General features: G+C 44.0%; 2 protein-coding genes across 3 annotated transcripts in view; one reads left to right on the forward strand and one right to left on the reverse strand.

Annotated features, from left to right (window-relative positions):
- The window catches only part of ANAPC15 (anaphase promoting complex subunit 15), a 75,931-nt gene that overhangs the window by 11,475 nt on the left and 48,674 nt on the right, over positions 1 to 15,782 (forward strand). For both annotated transcript variants that reach the window (XM_059930888.1, XM_059930890.1), the window contains exon 2: positions 6,031 to 6,201. In XM_059930888.1, the coding sequence (XP_059786871.1) occupies positions 6,102 to 6,201 (100 nt within the window). In that variant the 5' untranslated portion in view covers positions 6,031 to 6,101. The remainder of the gene's footprint in view (positions 1 to 6,030; positions 6,202 to 15,782) is intronic.
- On the reverse strand, positions 9,395 to 15,456 carry LOC132369801 (folate receptor alpha-like). Its single transcript, XM_059929484.1, has 5 exons — positions 15,374 to 15,456; positions 12,463 to 12,620; positions 10,844 to 11,032; positions 9,946 to 10,081; positions 9,395 to 9,794 (listed from the first exon to the last, which is right to left on the reverse strand). The coding sequence occupies exons 2-5, from the start codon at positions 12,610 to 12,612 to the stop codon at positions 9,514 to 9,516; spliced, it is 756 nt and encodes a 251-aa protein (XP_059785467.1). The 5' UTR covers positions 12,613 to 12,620; positions 15,374 to 15,456; the 3' UTR covers positions 9,395 to 9,513.

The raw sequence follows: 15,782 nt of genomic DNA on the forward strand, positions 1-15,782 counted from the left end.
TTTCTAATGATATGTTTTACATCTTTAATTTTATTTGCTTTATATATGTTGTTTGTCTTTTTTGTTCCTCTGTTTCTCCATTACTGCTGTCTTTGTGTTTAATTCATATTTTGTAGTGTACCATTTTAATGCCTTTGTTGTTTCTTTTACTATAATTTTTGAGTTTTTTCTTAGTAGTTGCTCTGAGATTACAACTAACATCATAATTTATAACAATCTAGTTGATGTTAATACCGAGTTTCAATAGTATTCAAAACTTTGCTCCAATATAGCTTTATTCCCTCCCCCACTCCTTTGTACTATTATTGTCATACAAATTATAATTTTACACATTATGAACATATCAACAGACTTTTAATAATTATTATTTTACACAGCTGTCTTTTTCCATTAGATAGGATAAGTGTTACAACATAAATACATTTATACCATATTTTATATTTCTTTGTATATTAACTTTTACTTATGCTCTTGATTTCTTCATGGGGATTCATGTACTCTCTGGTGTCCTTTCATTTCAGCTTGAAGAACAACCTTTAGTATTTCTTGTAAAGAAAGTCTGCTAGCAAGAAATTCTCTCAGTTTTGGTTTATTTGGGTATGTCTTAATTTCACCTTCCTTTTTTTTAATATATATATATTTATTTATTTATTTGGTTGCACTGGGTCTTAGTTGCAGCACGTGGGCTCCTTAATTGCAGCACACGGGCTCCTTAGTTGTGGCATGTGAACTCTTAGTTGTGGCATGCATGTGGGATCTAGTTCCCTGAGAAGGGATTGAACCCGGGCCCCCTGCATTGGGAGCGTGGAGTCTTAACCACTGTGCCACCAGGGAAAGTCCCCCTCCTTCATTTTTATTTTTTTTTAATTTTATTTTTTTTTTAATTTTTGGCTGCGTTGGTCTTCGTTGCTGTGTGCGGGCTTTCTCTGGTTGCGGTGAGTGGGGGCTACTCTTTGTTTCAGTGTGCAGGCTTCTCATTACGGTGGCTTCTCTTGTTGTGGAGCATGGGCTCTAGGTGCGCGGGCTTCAGTAGTTGTGGCACGTGGGCTCAGTAGTAGTGGCTCGCGGGCTCTAGAGCGTAGGCTCAGTAGTTGTGGCGCACGGGCTTAGTTGCTCTGCGGCATGTGGGATCTTCCCAGACCAGGGCTTGAACCCTTGTCCCCTGCATTGGCAGGCGGATTCTTAACCACTGTGCCACCAGGGAAGCCCTCTCCTTCATTTCTGAAGGATAGATTTTCTGGTTATAGAATTCTTTTCTTTTTCTTTTTCTTTTTTTTTTTTGGCTGAACCATGCAGCTTGCAGGGTTTTAGTTCCCTGACCATGGATTAAACCCATGCCCTTGGCAGTGAAAGCAGGGAGTCCTAACCACTGGACCGCCAGGGAATTCCCCTTGGTTATAGAATTCTTGATTGAGCTTTTTCATTTCAGCACTTTGAATATATCATCCCACTGCCTCCTGGCCTTCATAGTTTCTGATGAGACATTAGCAGTTACTCTTATTGAGGGTACTTTGTACATGATAAGTTGTTTTTCTATTGCTGCTTGTAAGATTCTCTGTCTTCCAGTAGTTTGACTCTGATGTGTTTAAGTGTGAATTTCTTTGAGTTTATATTATCTTGACGTCATTGAGCTTCTTAGATGTGTAGATTAATGTTTTTTATAAATTTGAGATTAGGCCATGATTTCTCCAATACTATAATATTTATGTCTTTCCCCCCCTCTTATAGAACTCCCATTGTGCATATTTTGGTATGCATGATGGTTATCACCACAAGTCCCTGAGGCTGTGTTCATTTTTCCTTCTTTTTTTTTTTTTTTTTTTTTAATTTTTATTTATTTTTGGCTGTGTTGGGTCTTCGTTTCTGTGCGAGGGCTTTCTCCCGTTGTGGAGAGCAGAGGCCACTCTTCATCGCGGTGCGCGGGCCTCTCACTGTCATGGCCTCTCTTGTTGAGGAGCACAGGCTCCAGACGCACAGGCTCAGTAGTTGTGGCTCACGGGCTTAGTTGCTCCGCGGCATGTGGGATCTTCCCAGACCAGGGCTCGAACCCGTGTCCCCTGCATTGGCAGGCAGATTCTTAACCACTGCACCACCAGGGAAGCCCTCTTTTTTTTTTTTGTTCTTAAGAATGGACAATTTCTGTTTTCCATCTTCACATTTATAGATTCTTCAAACCTGAAGCCACTTCAAACCTGCTGCTGAGCACCTCTAATAAAAAAAACTTTTATTCAGGCTTTCTTTTTTTAGAGCAGCTTAAGGTTCACAATGAAATTGAGCGGAAGGTACAGAAATTTCCTATATATCCCCTGCCCCCCCCACACGTACATAGCTTCCTCCATTATAACATCCCCAATGAGAGTGGTACATTGTTACAACTGATGAACCTGCATTGACACATCTTAATCAGCCAAAGTCCATAATTTACATTAGGGTTCACTCTTGGTGTTGTACATGCAGTGAATTTGGACAAATGCATAATTGTATCCATCATTATAATATACAGAGTATTTTCACTGCACTAAAAATCCTCTGTGCTCTGCCTACACCCCTGTCCCCACAATCCCAGCAACCACTGATCCTTTTGCTATCTCTATACTTTTGCCTTTTCCAAATGTCATATAGTTAGAAACATACAGTATGTAGCTTTTTCATATTGGCTTCTTCCACTTAGTAATATATATTTACGGTTCCTCCATGTCTTTTTTATAAAATATTTATTTATTTAATTTATTTATTTTCTTTATTTTTTTGGCTGCGTCCGGTCTTAGTTGCGGCACGCGGGCTCTTCGTCGTAGCACATGGGCTTCTTTCTAGTTGTGGCATGCAGGTTTTTTTTCTCTAGTTGTGGTGCGCAGGCTCCAGGACACGTGGGCTCTGTAGTTTGCGGCATGCAGACTCTCTCATCGAGGCACTCGAGCTCAGTAGTTGTGGCGCACCAGCTTAGTTGCCCCACGGCATGTGGGATCTTAGTTCCCCGACCGGGGATTGAACCCGCGTCCCCTGCATTGGAAGGTGGATTCTTTTTTTTTTTTTTTTTTTGGAAGGTGGATTCTTAACCACTGGACCACCAGGGTAGTCCCCAGTTCCCCCATGTCTTTTCATGGCTTGATAGTTCATTTCTTTTTAGTGTTGAATAATATTCCATTATCTGGGTGTACCACAGTTTTATTTACCCACTCACCTATTGAAGGACATCTTGGTTGCTTCCAAGGTTTAGCAATTATGAATAAAGCTGCTATAGACATTAAAGTGCAGGTTTTAGTGTAGAAATAACTTTTCAACTCCTTTGGGTAAATACTAAGGAGCATGAGTGCTGGATCATGTGGTAAGAGTATGTTTAGTTTTTTAAGAAACCATCAAACTGTCTTCCAAAGTGGCTATACTACTGTGCATTCCCACCAGCAATGAATGAAAGTTCCTTTTGCGCCACATCCTCACCAGTATTTGGTGTTGTCAGTGTTCCAGATTCTGGCCATTCTAATAGGTGTGTAATGGTATCATGTTGTGTTGTTGCTGTTGTTTTTAAATAAATTTATTTATTTATTTATTTATTTATTTTTGGCTGCGGTGGGTCTTCGTTGCTGTGCGCGGGCTTTCTCTAGTTGAGGCGAGCAGGGGCTACTCTTTGTTGCGGTACGCGGGCTTCTCATTGCCGTGGCTTCTCTTGTTGTGGAGCATGGGCTCTAGGCGTGTCGGCTTCTGTAGTAGTGGTGCACGGGCCCAGCCGCTCCACGGCATGTGGGATCCTCCCGGACCAGGGCTCGAACCCGTGTCCCCTGCATCGGCAGGCGGATTCCCAACCACTGCGCCACCAGGGAAGCCCCAGATATATCTTTTGCAAATATGTTCTCCCAGTCTGTAGCTTGTCCTTTCACCTTTCACTCTCTTGACAATGCCTTTTTTTTTTTTTTTTTTTTTTTTTTTTGACATGCTGCACGGCTTGTAGTATCTTAGTTCCTCGACTAGGGATCAAACTCAGGCCCCGGCAGTGAAAGCACTGAGTCCTAACCACTGGACCTCCAGGGAATTTGTCTTTAATAGCGCAAAAATTTTTAATTTTGATTAAATCTAGCTTATCAGTTCTTTCTTTAATGATCATGCCTTTGGATCATCACCTAACCCAGAGCTGAGGGATTGGAGCCTTCTCAGGTATTTGCTGGACATATTCACAGTTCTGCAAATGCACATGAATTCAAGATCCCCAGGTAGATGTCAGAGCTTTTCAAAGCTCCCTTTTGGCATCTCATTCCCTGATGTTCCTTTTAAGTTTTTTTTCCTGCCTCTTGTTTGCCACAACTGGTAGGAAGCTGGGATGTAAAATAATTTGCTGCTGATTATTTAGACAAACACCTAGGCATTGGGTTTCTCACTGGGTGGGCTCTGAGTCAGAGAAGCCCTGTGAATGGGGCTCTTAACAGAGCTTCCAGATAGATCAAGTAGTGACAGTTCTCTAGAGATAGGGCTTTTTCGGGAGATCCACACCCACTCTGCCCCCTCTAGTGGCTGCTAGGCCACTAGTTTTCATAGCTTCTGTAGTTGTGAAGCTGTTGATTTTGGAGACTACTGTGGAGTTGGGGAGAGGAGAATGGGTACCACAAAGCTCACTGTTTCTACTGATATTCAGCCATTTTTCTTGAATAAATTCTCCTTAGGTTTTTGAAAGCTTTAATTTCCAGAGTTCTGGAAAAGTTGATTTTGACAAGTTTTGCCAGTGTTATTGCTTTTATGGAGGAGTGGATTTTCATATGTCCTTATTCTGTCATTCCAGAAGTGCTTCTTCAGATTACTTCTATTTTAAGAAGCATAAAGCTTTAAATAATATTGGTCACTTGTAAGTAAAATGGTCTTTGAGTATACAGTCTACTGTTAACATGAATAAATAAAAGTTATTTTTTGTTTCCTGTGTGTTTTGCCCTCATAGCAAAGTTTAGGTCCTTATCAACCTGAATTTGAACTTTCACTTCTCAAAAAGCATGTTAATTTTTTGGGCTTTGTGCTGACTTGCATCATGCTCTTGGGTCATGATATAACATGAAACAATAGGATCCCTCATTCCTAGAGAAGTTAAAATTCTTGGTGACAAGGTTGTTATAAAATATAGTTTTCTTATTAATAACACAGCCAAGACTGAGGCTATTTCCTGACAACACTTTTTTTTCTTTTTCTGTTTCCCTTCTCCAAGATCAGGTCCTAAATTCAGAATAATAAAACTATCAAGGCATATTTTACACCAAAATCATCTTGGCACTTCCCAGACAGCTGCTAGAATACATAAAATATTTGCTCCCTCACAGCATGGTACTCATAAGTAAAGAAGGAGGCAAGGAGGGATGCTAAAAATAGTTAGGTATAATTGGTATGCTCCGTGTTTTAAAAGTCAGCTTATCAGTATCATAAGAGCTGCCCTGTACGTCGTGTTCACATTGTGGAGAAAGATGTTAGAGCAAAGAGAAGAATTCGTCCTTTCTAGAGGATTTTTATACAAGGTAAAGGATTGTGTCTGTGAATGTTTAATGATTGCAGACTTTCCCACATGAGTAAAAGCACACCCATTTTAATAAGCAAGAGTCTGCATGACGACTGTCAACAAATCTATTTCCAGGATGATTTTATCCTTTATTTTAAAATAACCTTTTATTATTGGTAGTAATTTTCATGCACATCTTACAAAACAGACTGTAAGGCCCTCAAGATTTCTAAATGCATCCACTGTCCATATCACCCTTGGAGCTGAGGCAAATAGAGAGGACAAATGGAATTATAAAAAATAAGTTGGTTAAATTGATTGAGAAGACAAACTCTTCTTGTCCACCTCTCCCTCTCCAGGTTCTAATAATATGTTCTCCTCAAAACAGCTATCAACTGAGACCTCATGAAATATAGCACTTGACAGTAAGTTCATGCTCTGTTGTATTACACCCCAGTGAAAATTCTTCTCTCTTTTATTCTGGTATTAGAAATTAATAGATTGACTGATCTTCCGTTTGTGCTAACAAGGAGTTTCTCTTCTCTCCTTTTGTTTTCCTGAAGATCCTACCATAATTGACTGACAGGAAAATAGACTCACGGATCTGACATCACTGCCATAAACTAACACTTGGATGATTCAAGCTGTCAGAGCCCTGGGACTTGAGACTTCCAGAAAAATTCCAGCCCAAAAGCAGAAGACTTCTATGGAGAAAGATGCTAAGCCACAAACAGGTAACAAGAAATAATTTTTAAAGAATTAGGGAAGTTGATGAAGGCAGTATGATTGTGGTTATTATGTTGGTATTTTTGGTAATGTGCTTCATGTTCTTTTTTTGATTAGTCATATGATGCAGCCCTTTTTGTTTCCCCTGGCTGTGGTCTCTAACCCTCAATTCAGTAGACCATACTTGTGCCAACCGCAATAAACACTCTCTCTAAAAAAAATTCTTGGCAGTGGGCCACTCTCCTAAGCATCCCTATTGGTATTGTTTACATCTACACCAAGAACTGACTCCCTCCTTGACTGCCACGTTGGTCCAACCAGTTTCTCAAAGTTCATGATGGAATAGAGTTTGGCTCAGATGATAGATTTTTATGGAGCCAGACGCTAAATCCCTTAGAATACATCCCCTCATGGGTACACTCCACAGAAATTCAGAAATATATAAAATTCCTTATATGCTACCATTGCAAGGGAGAGTATTGTATAGGCAATCACTCATTCATTCATTCATTCATTCATTTTACATGTCATAAAATTCACCCATTTAACGTTTACAGTGACTTTGTGGAGTGGTGCAACCTGATCATAAATGAGTTTTAGAACATTTTTATCCCCCCTTATGCCCATTTATAGTTACTCCCTATTCCCAAATCCAGCCTCAGGCAACCACTAGTGTACTTTCTGTCTCTATAAGTTTGCCTTTTCTGGAACTTTCATACAAATGGACTTTCACTTAGCATAATGTTTTTAAGGTTCACCCATGACATAGCATATGTCAGTAGTTCATTACTTTTTATTGCTGAATAGTATTCTGTTGTACGGATACGACACATTTTGTCTACTCACCAGTTGATGGACATTGAGCTTATTTTCAGTTTGGGGCTATTATGACTAATGCTGCTATGAACATTCACATGCAAGTCTTTGTATGGATATGTACTTTCATTTCTCTTGAGTAGATGCTTAGAAGTAGAATTGATGGGTTGTATGACAGTTTTGTGTTAACTTTTTGAGAAACTGCCACACTGTTTTCCAAAGGACAGTGCCGTTTTATATTCCCATCAGCAGTCTAGGAGGGTTCCAGTTTCTCTATATCTTTGTGAACATTTGTTATTGCCTGTCTTATTATTGTAGCTATTCTAGTGGATACGAAATGGTATCTCATTTTGGTTTTAATTTGCGTTTTCCTAATGACTGATGATGTTGGGCATCTTTTCATGTACTTTCTTTGATGAGATATCTATTCATTTCTTTAGCCCATTAGTTAATTGGTTGTTTGTCTTATTAAGTTGTCGGTATTCTTTGTATATTATGGATACAAGTCCTTTATCAGATATGTGTTTTGCAGATATTTCCTCTTGGCTATTTCTTGTCTTATTTTCTTAATGATGTCTTTTGAAGTGCAGAAGTTTTGAATTTTGATGATGTCCAGTTTATCAGTTTTTTCAGTGATGGACTGTGTTTTTGGTCCAAAAAAGAAACAAATGATGGGTGGAAGCATTAATATAAGAAATCTTTGCCTAACACAGGGTCTGGAAGATGTTCTCCTGTTTTCTTCTAAAGTTTTTATTGTTTTATCTGTTACATTTAAGTTTATGATCCCTTCTGAGTTATTTTTGTTTGTTATGAGTTGAAGGTCTAAATTCATCTTTTTGTATGTGGATAATCAATTGTCCTAGCACATTTATTGAACCGATTATCCTTTATCCCAATGAATTGCCTTAGCACCTTTGTCAAAAATCAATCAACTATAAATATAAGGATTTATTTCTGGACTCTCAATTCTGTTTCATTAATCTATATGTCTATTCTTATGCCAGTACTGCTGCTCTAGGAAATCTTAATTTGGAAAATTATTAATACATCCTCAAGCTAATGACTCCTCAGAAGTTGAGGATGACAGTTACAGAAAGTGGGATTCTAACAAGTATTTTTAGAAACAGTTCAGAAACAGCAAAATAGGCCTTTGATAAGGTATATTGGATTGAGATGGTACTTATCTTAAATTTTACTAATTCTAATATATCTGTAAACAAGTCATATGTATAAATAGTGTCACTGGCTCTATAGAGAATGATACATTGAATTGCTGTGTTCACAAGAGTGCCTAGGGTGGTGGCCAGTGCATTGCTCCACTTTTTGTGTTGATATAGTTCTATGTATAATTTCAAAGAGTTGGTTCTTCTTGCCAGGATCTAACTGAAAAATTAAATTTGTAACCATGACCATGCCAGAAATATAACTGACCATAACATAATAAGGTCTTTGTAGCAGCCTGTAAGTCTGTTGACAAATATCCTGATTCCCCTCTCCTTCCAGGCACATGTTAGGACCGTATTTTTCCTGGCCTCCTGGAAGTTAGTCATGGTCATGACTAGATTTAGCCAATGAAATAAGTGACGGGTGGAAGTTTTAAGAGCCTATATGGAATTCACCAAGTTCCCTATTCCTGTCTCGTGGAAGTGTGTGATGAGATGGAGCCTCCATCAGCCTGGGTCCCTAAGTGACAAACAGAATCCCCCTGACAACCCATATTAAGCACCATAGCTTGAGCAAGAAATCAGTGTTAGTTGTGTTAAGGCACTGAGATATTAGGGATGCTGTTGTAACATAACCTAGCTTATTACAACTTCTACAAGTTATGCTTAATGTAGGAACACTGCCTAAAAATCTCAGATCATTGGTTTGGGACCTGCTCTAGGCATCTAGGTTTGGGTTCCAACCCGAGCTCTGCCAGACTAGCTCAGGCTTAGCTCCTCTAGTCAGGCCTGGGGTCTATTATCCCTTTAAGATGTGTTTGGGACGGTGACCGGCAGATAGCGCTTTGGGGTATTATCTGTTAGGGGGTTAGAGCTCCTGTGGCTACCCTTCACTTCTTCCCAGCCAGCCATCCAGAACATGCTGGACACTCCTATTCCCTTCTCTTCTATTGGAGAGCTGAGCACAGGGCAGAACAGTTAACCCTGGGAGGCTTGGGTCCAATTCAAATGATAAAATCCTGGGCCTGGCTCTAGACTAGAGCTGTAATGAAAAATGAAATTGAGAGATATGACTGTGTCCCAGCTTGGAAGAATAGTTAAGTTATCTGGCAAGTTCATAGCAAGTATCAGAGCTGGGAACTGACCAAGTCTAACTAGCTTCAATCAGTGGGAACTGGGAAGCACAAGTCACATTTCCATTCACACTCAAATAACTTACACGTGGGGTGTCTGGTTTTATTCAAACAGTCAGAGTTCCCACCAAGGAACAGAAACTGACTAATTGGGAGCTGTGGGTCTTAACAGGGCAGAGATGTCCAGGTATCAGAAAATAAAAGGAGCTCAGTTGAGCAGCCAGAGCAACATTAGGACCAGGCCGAAACGCAGAGGCCAGGCCTCACGGAGCCCAGCCCCACTCATGGTCTCAGCATAGAACCTCGCCACCTCCTCGTTGGGGTTGCCCTGGGCCGGGTCGAACCACATCTGGATGCAGCGGCCGCTGCCCCGGCCATAGTTGCTGACTTTGTAGGAGTGACTCCAGATTTCATTGCACAGAGCAGCAGACGTGGGGAAGTAGAAGTCAAAGCGGTGGCAGGCAGTTCTCACTGGGCACTGGTTATACCCTATGGGGAGGATGGAAGACCTGTAGCCACTGGGTCCAGAACCATCTCTTGTTCCACCAGCCCCACAGCCTCAAATCTCCATATACTCGTTCCACACCCCCCCTCCACCTCCAAACCCCTCCCTCCCCCCCGCCCCCGCCCAGGCCCTCACCTGAGGTCCAGTTCCAGCCCTTGTGCCAGTTGGTCTTGCAGGTGTAGGAGGTGCGGCAGTCTTCCCACCAGATCTGACAGTCCTCTTTGCAGAGGGGCACGTTCAGGACCCGCTCTTTGCGCCAGCTCTGGTTCACCTGGGGAGAGCGGGGGTGGGGGGGGGGAGGAAGGGCTCCAGTCAGCCAGGGATCTCAGCTGCTACAGCCTTGATGGGGTCCAGGGCTGGGGGAGGGGGCGGTGCTTCTACTGTTACCAAACTCAGGTTCCGCTGTTCTCTGCTCAAAAGCCCATAATCGAGAGGTGAGAGGCCAGTGTCAGTAGAAAGGAAAGTTGCTTTAATCAGAAAAGCCGGCAATCTGGGGAGAAGGTGAACTCATGTCCCGAGACCAACTCCGAAGATTCTGCTCAGCCATGACAGTTTTTAAAGGGAAAAAGGGGAAAGAATCTCAGTGAATCATCAAGGCAGAAGGTTGGATTCTGCATCATTCTCCATTGTGTGCAGACTGGCTGACTCTCTCTTCAGATATTATCTTGCCCAAGTGATCTGCCTGCAGGATTGCTAAGGGAGCTGTTGGAGGTAGAGAGCTAGTCATTTTTTAACTACTTAATTCTTCATTCTTCTTTTAATCTAGGAAAAGAACCAACAGGTTAGGCAAGGCATGGTGTCTATTCAGGAGAGCATAAGTCAAGAGTTAAGTTAAATTGCCTGGTGATCTCATTCCTATAATTAGGCTCCTTTAAGGTTAGAGGGGAACAGAAATGGGCAAACAGGAAAGGGGCAAAAGAGCTGCGTTCACTACCACCCTCAGTCCAGAGTTCCTGGACCACGCCCTCCCTGCAAGTGGTTGGTGGGCCCTGCCCTCTGCTGAGGTTCATGTCTGTGGGGATGGTGCCCATACCTGCTGGATCCAGGGCCCCAGGTTAGGTGAGCACTCGTAGAGGCAGGTGTCCTGAATAAAGTGGCGCTTGCAGGCGGGCTCCATCTTGCCACAGTGATCCCAGTTGAATCTGTACAGGTAGGAAATATCCTTATGGGCTTCTCGGCTGGTGTTAACGGAGCAGCAGGCGTTCTTCTTCCAGGGACTGCACTGGGAGGGGAAGACATGGGACTAAGTCCTTGACCCACCATGGCCATCTCCTCCAGATTCTGGTTCCTCTGCCTCGGGTGGGTCACCCAGAGGAGCCCTCGCTGGAGAGGCTGTCTCTAAGCCTGGCCTTGAGGAGCCTTCATGGTGGGGTAGAGGCAATAATAATACTGACTTTTAACTCTCACACCCAGCATAACCAGAATATTCACATGCGTAGCCTCTCCCCTTTTAGTCCTTGATTCCCCAACACAGTCTTCAGGGAAACACTTGCTACTGGGGGGCCTTCTTTGCGGGAGAAGGCTTTCCAAGACTGTGGAATCCCAGGAGGGAGCCTTACCCAGAGATGCAGTCATCACAACATTCATTCATTCAAGTCTTTATTGAGCTCCTACTTATTCTAACCCAGGCATTTTTCTAGGAACTGGGAACACAAGGAAAACTTATCACTGGATAATTGCTTTGGGAAAAAACAAAGCAGGAGAGGAATGGGAAATTGTTTTCTAGAAGGGTAAGATTAAGCCTCTTTCAGAAGGTAAGAAAGACCTGGAGGTAAGGAAGCAAGTTAAATAAACTGCAACCCCAGAATAGTTCTAATTACAGAAATACTCAATACATTCTTATTGAATGAATGAAAACCCATGGCCTAGAATTTAGTATAAAAGCACAATATTAAGATGTGCACTTTAAAAAAATATATAGGCTGAAGAGGGTAAAGTCAAGGCTGCTGGAAGTATCCAAGTAATACCACCACTTGTCAGGCTGCACTGGCAGCTAGGGGCTCGATGATGCAAAACAAGCACAAACAGGACTGTGGTCATTATCTGCAGATGAGATAAATATGAACATTTACATATTGAAATGCATAGTTCAAGTGACTTGCCTTTTGGTTTTTTCTTTACAGTTATGACATCACATTGACTTTTTTTTTTTTTTAACATTTAGGTAGGTTCAGGAGATTGAAGGGATTGTGGCAAAGTCCTTGTCATAGGAAGGAAGGTCCAATAGGGTTGAGAGCCCCAGAGGACGTGTTTGCCTCGCACCCAGCCTCACTGTGAGAGACCCTCTTTTCCTGAGCTGTTTGGGGCTGGCAGAAAAGAAGCCGCCACATGCAGTGTGCTCTTTCTCCTATCAGATCCTTGGAGGGTAGCCCCAGTCTAAACTCAGAAATCAAAATCAACCCCCCAAACAGGTCTCTCCAGGTGCTTCTCCAGGCCTGCTTCCTGATTTTAATAACACGGAAACCCAACAACCAAGAAGCTGAGCTCTTGGCATTGCCTGACAACACTGGGCACACAGTATGTGTTAAAAAGTCACCCATAAACCAGTGCAAACTGAAGACCTGCTCAGGCGGCCTCCCTGCCTTCACCAAGGAGGCAGGCAGACGTTCCCTGAGGCAGCTCTTCCCCGACCCAGACCACTTCTCGGCCCACCTGCTCATGTAGCTTGTCCTCGGGACCTGGCTTTTCCTTATGGTGCTTGGCATTCATGCAGACATTGAGAAGCTCAGTCCTGGGCCGGGCTGTCCATACGGCAGCCGCCCCTACCACAAGGAACAGTAGCCACGTTGTCTTCCAGGCCATGCTTGTCCCTGAAGAAATAACTGTGGTCAAAGGCAGCAAGGAATGTGAGAATGCAGGAATGCAGAGGTGGGTCCTCAAGGTGTTAATAACAGTCTTAGGTGGGTGGAGCCTAGGGCGGATCAGACTGACACCCTAGTCTTGCCAGCCTCAGGGAGGGTTGGGTCTGGGACAGTACCTGGCTGGGATCTCCCTGGCTTCTTTACAAGGTCATGAGGATCAAGTGCAACTAAGGGATGGAGTTTGGGCAAAATGCAGAAATAGCCAGGAGATTGCCATAGGTTCCCAATCCCTTGTTCGAAATCCTTGGAGGCGAATGTTTCAGAGCTTAAAACTTTTCAGATTTTGTTGACTGAAAAAAACTTACAGTGTAAGAGCTCTGAGTTGAGTTTACTCAGTGTCTATAGCCCAGGAGACTGCTCTGCAAAACTGTTCTGAAGAGGTGAAGGGGGAGATCAGTACATATGTGATTTCGGCCCAGGGGTACATGCAGTCAAGCACACATCTCGGTAGAAAGTTGCTGCTAGTCGCAAGGAACAGATATCTTAGTTAATGGCTTTAGTGCTTTTCTAGATATGAGAAGATGCAAGAATTTGTGTTCATAAAATTTTTTCCTAAAAATATCTAACCATCCGAAAGGCCTGTTCTGCCAATTTTCCCAGAGCACAGGGTGCCTTGTTCCTGATCTCCACCCTGAATTTCTTTTAGTGTGTGTTAAAAGTCAGCGACTGCAGTCACTAATGACTTAATCCTTATAGAACCTGGGTGGCGGAGTGACATTCTTTAGTTGGCAGTTTTATCAAAGGTAATACAAAATAAGATAATACAATTTACATGCACTCAATGATCAAGCACACATTCTGTGGGGAAGGAAATAGGTATACTGGTGGGATAAATAAAAACTATAATAACCTCACATTAATTTTCAGGCCAGATTTTTTTTTTTTTAATTTATTTTTGGCTACTTTGGTTCTTTGTTGCTGTATACGGCTTTCTCTAGTTGCGGAGAGCGGGGGCCACTCCTCGCTGCGGTACGTGGGCTTCTCATTGCGGTGGTCTCCCCCGTTGCGGAGCATGGGCTCCAGGCGCGCGGGCTCAGCAGTTGTGGCTCGCGGGCTCCAGAGCACAGGCTCAGTAGTTGTGGCGCACAGGCCTAGCTGCCCTGTGGCATGTGGGATCTTCCCAGACCAGGGCTCGAACCCATGTCCCCTGCACCGGCAGGCGGATTCTCAACCACTGCGCCACCAGGGAAGCCCTCAGGTCAGATTTTGACACCAAATGACTTTGTGTAAAAGTTTATCTTAGTTTTGGAACTCTAGATGCAGATCAATGTTTAAAAAAAAAAAAAAAAAGCCCTGCTTCCAGCCCTTTCCAGCCTCATTATTTGGCCTCTCCCAGAGACCCTGTGACCTGGAGGATGTAACAAGGCAGAGGCTTGGGGGTGGACATGGGCAGCCAAACAGCCCACCCCTGGGGCCTAGGGAGGCTCCTGAACCTCTGCCACAGAGCTGGCCTCTCCTTGGCCTTCATAGCATCTCAATCCCCTGACCTCTGATGCTGAGCTTTGGGAGGTGCCTGTTACCTCATGCTGCTGGTCACCAGGTGCCTGGTTCTCCTAAAACACTCAGAATGCATTTCTTACAGCTCCTAAAGCTTATGCATCCTCCCTGCTCACAAAGTTGCCTCGCCGCCACATTGCCCCCATCTTCTGCAAAACTCGAGCATCTTGCCTGGGCCTCCTGGATGGGGCCTGAATGCCCAGCAGGGCTCGGGGAAACCTGGGGTTATATTCCCACCTAGCTCTCCTCACTTCACACCCTTCCACAATCCATTATCCTGCTACACTGCTTATTCCAGTCTTCATTCATTTGCTAATTCATTCATTCCAGGACCCAATCATCTCTCCATTGATCCTATCACTCCCTGATCTCCAAGGGCACAGGACAAATCTGTACTCTTGGAAATGCCAGGTGATTCAGGATCAAGCTCCTTTGGGGAAACAGAGTCTAGCAGTTTAGAGCACAGGGTTCCAGATCCGCCTGTCCATGATCCCAGTTCTCATACTTCCCCTCCTGCTTGACCTTGGGAGAAAATAACTCACATTATCTTGAGGCTTAGTTTCCTCACCTGAGGATTAAATGTAGGGGGGGAAACCCTAAGAAATACTAGCCAGCTGGGCACGGATTGAGGAATCAGTTGGGCATGGGTTGAGGAACGTGTCCCAAGTCACACAGTAGGGACCACCCAAGTCCAACTCAGGACCCTCAAGTCCAGAGCTCCTTCAGCTTTTGTCCCCTGCTCTTTCCCTGTGCTGAGGCTCCCACAGGGGTAACTGACACAGTACTGGGGGAGTACTGGGAGGGCTGAGAAAACCCTTTCCCCAAGTCCCATTGGATCCCAGTCAGTCGGTGGTTTTTCTTGCTGTGGCTGCTTTCTAGAGCCAGAGCTCTCTTCCCCTCCATGCCACCTACATCACCCTGCAAGCCCCTCCCCCCTCCTAGTCTCAGCTTCAGATTTGGGTCCAGCTCAGACCCCACCACCACCACCAATCACCATCCTCAACACTGCCACCCCTCCCCCCAGGGTCCCAGACTTGAAGCTCTGAGAACTCAGTGCTGTGCTGAAAGGCAAGAGTGCTGGGTTCTACTAACTTGTAGTTTAACCTTGGGCAGGCCCTGTCTCTGCTTCTGGATTCTCTGCCTTTAATACTTGCTGGGAGTGCCCTAGGGTGTGTTGCTCTGAGAGGGGGTGCAGAGTGGCATACCTGGGAGAAGAGGAGGCTCTCGGTCTGGCTCAGGCTTCTGCTCTGCTCTGCAGTCCCCCTTGCCTCACTCTAGGGGACAGAAGGGGCTTAGTGGCCTAGGAGACGGGCAGTGGGAATGTGGCCCAGGAGAGGTGCTTAGGATAGGGCGAAGGCCACCCAGGAGTTAATTATTGCATGTGGGCTCCAGCAAGGCCTCCATGGAAGGGTGGTGGGTAGGAGAGACTGGATTAATAGTGCAGGCCTAAGGCCAGTTCCCAAGCCCCACTTATTCCATTTTCTCCCCTAAACTCAGGTCTGAGAAAACCTTGCAGCCTGAGTTGCTGGGATCCTTTAAAGAAACCTGCTCCACTTCTAACACCCTCATCCTGTTATACCGATAAAGAGAATGAGACCCAGAGAATCAAGACAG

Source organism: Balaenoptera ricei, chromosome 8, assembly GCF_028023285.1.
Source record: "Balaenoptera ricei isolate mBalRic1 chromosome 8, mBalRic1.hap2, whole genome shotgun sequence".
In the NCBI taxonomy this organism is placed as follows: Eukaryota; Metazoa; Chordata; class Mammalia; order Artiodactyla; family Balaenopteridae; genus Balaenoptera; species Balaenoptera ricei.

Bases quoted from the DNA above. Each gene is read 5' to 3' on its own strand.
- LOC132369801 (XM_059929484.1), bottom strand. From the start codon at position 12,612: ATGGCCTGGAAGACAACGTGGCTACTGTTCCTTGTGGTAGGGGCGGCT. The intron at 11,033-12,462 runs GTGGGCCGAGAA...TTCCCCTCCCAG, and splicing joins AGGACAAGCTACATGAGCAG to TGCAGTCCCTGGAAGAAGAA. The intron at 10,082-10,843 runs GTATGGGCACCA...CGCTCTCCCCAG, and splicing joins TGGGGCCCTGGATCCAGCAG to GTGAACCAGAGCTGGCGCAA.